At 52.7% G+C, this 5,000-nt stretch overlaps 2 protein-coding genes across 3 annotated transcripts in view; one reads left to right on the top strand and one right to left on the bottom strand.

The window, feature by feature from the left end:
* URM1 (ubiquitin related modifier 1) overlaps positions 1 to 948 on the bottom strand; it is a 244,980-nt gene extending 244,032 nt beyond the window's left edge. The window contains exon 1 of one of the 2 annotated variants that reach the window (XM_078781288.1): positions 731 to 948. In XM_078781288.1, the coding sequence (XP_078637414.1) occupies positions 731 to 807 (77 nt within the window). In that variant the 5' untranslated portion in view covers positions 808 to 948. The remainder of the gene's footprint in view (positions 1 to 730) is intronic. The other variant, XM_078781290.1, reaches the window with a different exon arrangement.
* The window catches only part of LOC137418497 (uncharacterized), a 164,958-nt gene that overhangs the window by 135,178 nt on the left and 24,780 nt on the right, over positions 1 to 5,000 (top strand). The window lies entirely within an intron of this gene.

Below are 5,000 nucleotides of genomic sequence, written 5' to 3'. Positions count from 1 at the left end.
GTGGTGCGGTGGACCTGGGCACGACATTTAATGGGGGAATAAGGGGAAGGTCGGCTCTACTGAGTGTTATTTACATGCAATGGGACTAGGGAATGGGGGATTGGGGAAAGTTGGGGAGTATTGGAGAAATAGGGGAATATTTACAAGCGGATATGGAGGCCAAATTCCATATTCGCAACATTGCACCCTTCTCTACCCTCGGGGCGTCCCGACCCGATAAATTTTTACCTAGTTTAGTGTGGCACTCAGATGTAGTCCCTCTACTATTAACGCTACCCTGAGTGCGACAGTTTTACAGATGTTCACAAATGAGTAAATATGTCCCCCTGCGACGTTGCACCCTTCTCCTCACAGAAACACACCCACAGGATAACCGAATCCGGAAAGAATTCTCAAACTACACATACAGCCGGTAGGGAGCATTATTTACACGACTACGCTGCTATTTACACTACGATCCAGGACCTGTTTTTGGAGGAACACATGCAGATGTTATGCATAGAGAGAGCGCGCTTGCCAGCATCGATACACCAACCCATGAGTGCTCTGTGGCCGACGGCCTTTAATAACGTGCAGAGCACCCTTCCCGAGCATCAAAAGCACCACCCCACCACCAATCGGTGCAGTCACCATTGTTCATTGGAATAAAAATAAATTCGACAACCCCTAACCCTGCAGGTGTCTCTTGCTCTTCTTGTGGTGCACTTGGTGTTAACTAAAAGTGGTTCACCTGTATGGCATAGGTGCCACGTTGACCCATAGGTCCATCCCCGGGTGGTGCTTGGCCGCAAACGAACTGCGGTCCATTGTGGGTGGCCACAAACATTGCGGTCCATATGGTGTATCGATCCCGGCAGCAAACAGCGAAAGTGCAGGCCCACAACTGCGCAGCCAGCACCTCTCTCTCCTCTCTCTCTACCCCAAAGCCAGATCCTCGGAGGTGGGAGACAAAAGAAGCAGACAAGTGAGTAAGGTGGTAAGGGCGCAAAAGTGCACGCAATGTAAGGTGATGCACACTGGGGGCACATGGGAACCAGGTGAGACAGGTACGTTCCTATCGTACGCCCCCCCCCCCACCAGGTAACCTACATGGCCCCTCCCTTACCCCTTACTGTATCCACAAAACACAACACTACCCATAAACATCTACTTTACAAATCAACAAACATCCCTACTGTCTTCCCCGTTCCTCCCATATACCAAATTCGTCTTCTCTCCCTCCTAACCAATCAAATTTGCCATTTTCAACTCATCAAAATTTGCCATCTCCAACTGAACATCAAAATTTGCCATTACCAATTCATCATCAGTCCCTCCTAGGGAGGGAGAGATGGAATCACCCCAATGTCTCATCCACGTCGTGATGCGTCTCACAAATCCACACAGCAATTCATCTCCTGCAACAAAACAAAGAAAACACCGGTGTGGAGTCATCATCATCACCACAGGTAAGTGGCTGCGTATGGTGTGACAGGTTCATCAATCCTAACTATTTCCTAAATGACTTTAACAACTTTACACTACCCGGGGTCTTTCTCCGGCCAAACCATTGGCCCTCTTACACTATGGGTTCTAAAAACCAATTCCCATTGGCCAAACTGTGGTGCTCTTCAATTTGGGGTCTCACTCCCCCGATTCATCTCCCGGTGCCCTCGCACAATTTCTGGGCTGTGGCGTGTACCTCTCCCAGCGGGTCTACCCACCTGCACACCTCCACCACTGCAGTTGCCTCCGAGCTTACCTGCTCCTTACCCTAACCTAACTACCTGGGGAAGGCCCTCTGGCACTCTCCCCACTCGGTGCCCTCTCTGGCACGGGGCTGCCCGATCCACACCCGGGATCCTCAGGCACCCACTCACAACTACCCGCTCCCAGAGCCCACCTGCGGCCTCACCTGGCCGACATCCTCACAGTGGTGGAGTGCCCAACCAACTACACACACTAACAGGCTACACGCCCAGCCATTTCCACAACACTAATGCACCCATCCACAACACCATTCTGCAACCGCACCACAAGTGCCAATATCCAACCACAATTTACCTGTACCCTCTACCTAACACTTACACTACCCGCCCCGGGTACTCGTGAAAGGGGGTCCACTCTTCCCCCATCCACACCTTCGCACCATGCACACCACTCCGTACCACTTACTCCAACTCTCTCCACACACCTGTACTTGCACACCTGTGCTCTCACACCTGGTGCCACCTGCACCCTTCTCTCCCCAAGCGCATTCGCGCTGATCCACAACACTCACTACTCATACACTGCTCCACACACCTGTCCAGTTGCACACCTGTGCAATCACACCTGTTCAATTCTCACACACACAGCATCATCTCAGCTAACTACTCCCTTCTGAAACTTGCGCTTCCCAGTCGTCCCTTTAAACTATTGCGCTCCCACGTCATTATCATCCATACTAATCTACCTGCGTCCCCACTACAGGTATCAGTCACTAACTAAACTTAACGTTACCTAATGTCATCTTCTAGATCCCTACACACAATATCCTAACCCACCCGGGCTAGTTTTCACTGCCATACACCCCATAAGCTATTGCTCCTTTGCCCCCCACCTGTGAGGGATGGTGGATTTGCCATCCCACCACATCGGGGGTCTCTCACTACCAATTTTGCACATCAAATTTCAACAAATCAAAAATTTGGCCAATCACTGCCCATCATCTGCCAATCACTACTGCCAATCCTTTGCCAATCATCAAATTTTGTTTTTCTCTAATTTTGGGTCCAAAACACTAACCTCATCACCCAGTCGACTCACTAATACCTCTCGGTGCGCCAATCCCTGTCCAAAGCCCGGCTTCGTAAAGCCAAGCCATGGATGCTGGTTGTTTTGTGCCAGCGGCTGGATGCGTCCGGCACTCGGTGCAGGGACGGGGGCTTACCCGGGCCGAGATCCCACGCATCACCTCGGCGTGGAGCCATCCAATGTCCCGATCTCGACCTGCCGGCACGTCTCAACAAAACGTGGTCGCCATAACGACCCTTCCTATCGGGCTGCCAGCTCCGCCTAGTGGAGCCTGGACGCGGCCGTTCAAAGCGAGGCCCGGCACGCACCGAGGGCCTGCTTCGGCTAAAAGTCGCTCTAACCTCTAACCCGTGTAACGTCGATGCTTCACCTGGACGCTTACACCCCGCAGCCCGTTCCTTGCTCACACATCCAGCTGTGCCCATGCTCCTCGTACCCTTCCTTACACACCCAGGTACACCCATTCCACTCACAGCCTTGGTCACACACCTGACCACCGAACACTTTGGCACACATTCGTTGCTCGCACACCTCACCAAAACACCTCTTCGCGCCCCCTCCTCAGTCACCTCCTCTGTGACAATCACAGGTGTGCTCTCATTCGCACACCCAACCACGTGCCTCACCACCAACTCCAGCGTGCATTCCCACTCACGCTCTACCATTCCAGGTGTGCATCCTTCCATCCCAGGTGTACATCCTCGCTCACCTGTCACAACTAACTCACGCTCCATGTCACTCTCACTACTTTCACCTCCATTCCTGACAGCGCACTCACCCTTACTCTTGACAGCGCACTCTTTCCTCGTGCACCTGTCCGTCACACACCTGTCCGTCACACACCTTTCTCGCGCACACTCTTGCGTTACACCCTCTGTAACACTCCCCACAGGTGTGCATTCTTCCTTGCCTTTGACAGCGCACTCTTTCCTCAGGCACCTGTCCGTTACACACCTTTCTCGCGCACACTCTTGCGTTACACCCTCTGTAACACTCCCCACAGGTGTGCATTCTTCCTTGCCTTTGACAGCGCACTCTTTCCTCAGGCACCTGTCCGTTACACACCTTTCTCGCGCACACTCTTGCGCACACTCTCCCGTCACACCCTCTGTAACACTCACCACACCGCGCTTCCATGTGCTCCCTCGCACACGCGCTACGACCGACTCACTTTCGCCAGCACCCTCACTCCTTGGCACGCACTTTTTCCTCACACACCCCAGAGTCGGACTTTCTTGCACACCTCCTTTTTCGCACACCAGACCTGTCGCACACTTCACCAACGGCCTCTCACGAACACCCGGGTCTATCTCGACCCCCAAGCTTATTAAATCCCCTGGCGCATCATACGCACGACCATATTGGTCACCACTTACACCGGGTCCTCTTCCTCTTCGCTTCTCCTCCATCACCTGCGAATCCCTCATCCGGTTAATGAGCACATCATCACGATCCAAACACAGACTTTGGACCAATTCTTTTATCTCCTCTTTTATCTCCTTCTTATCCTCTCTCCGTCGCTTCTTAATTTCGCTCACCCCTTCTTCCACTTCTTCTAATTTCTGCTTCACCTCCTTCATTCCCCGGTACGTCTCCTCAAGCTCGTCCTCCAAGGCTACCTTGACCGTTTCCATGTGCGTCCTCACCTGCCGGTCCTTCGTCTCCATTACCTCTACCACCTCGTCCAACCTCGTTGTCAGTCCCTCTCGTACCATCTGACATTCCCTCTTCGTCGCTATCAAGTCGTTTTTTATGTCGTTTTGTGTCGCTTTTAAACCTCCCAATACCGCAGTGTTCCTTTGAACCTGCTCCACTAACTCCGTCTGTCCCACCGTCAGCTGCTCCACCTCCTGCGTCAGGTCCTCTATGCCCCCTTGTAACTTTACAGTCCCCTTTCTCACCTCCTTCTCCATGTGCTCCTTACAGTGCCTCACCTCCTCGCGCACTCCTCCGATCTCCTCACCCACTCCTCTCCTGATCTCCTCTCCCATCACTTGCATCTCCTGCCCAGATGCCACCCTCATCTGCTCCATTTCCTCCCTGTGAGCATCCAGTTTGGTTTCTACCCCCATTCTGACCCCCTCTATCTGCTGCCCCATTTGGTTAACTTCCCTTTCCGCTTGGTCCCTCATGTCCCTCAATTTGCCTTCCATGGTGTTTTCTAACCCCTCTAACCCATTTTTCACTCCCTCTATCTGATTCTCCTGAGCGGCCATTCTGTTTTC

Source organism: Myxine glutinosa, chromosome 7 (genome assembly GCF_964187855.1).
Source record: "Myxine glutinosa chromosome 7, kmMyxGlut1.1, whole genome shotgun sequence".
Taxonomy (NCBI): domain Eukaryota; kingdom Metazoa; phylum Chordata; class Myxini; order Myxiniformes; family Myxinidae; genus Myxine; species Myxine glutinosa.
Note: the sequence above shows the minus strand (reverse complement) of the source record. Positions and strands in the feature narration are given on the sequence as shown.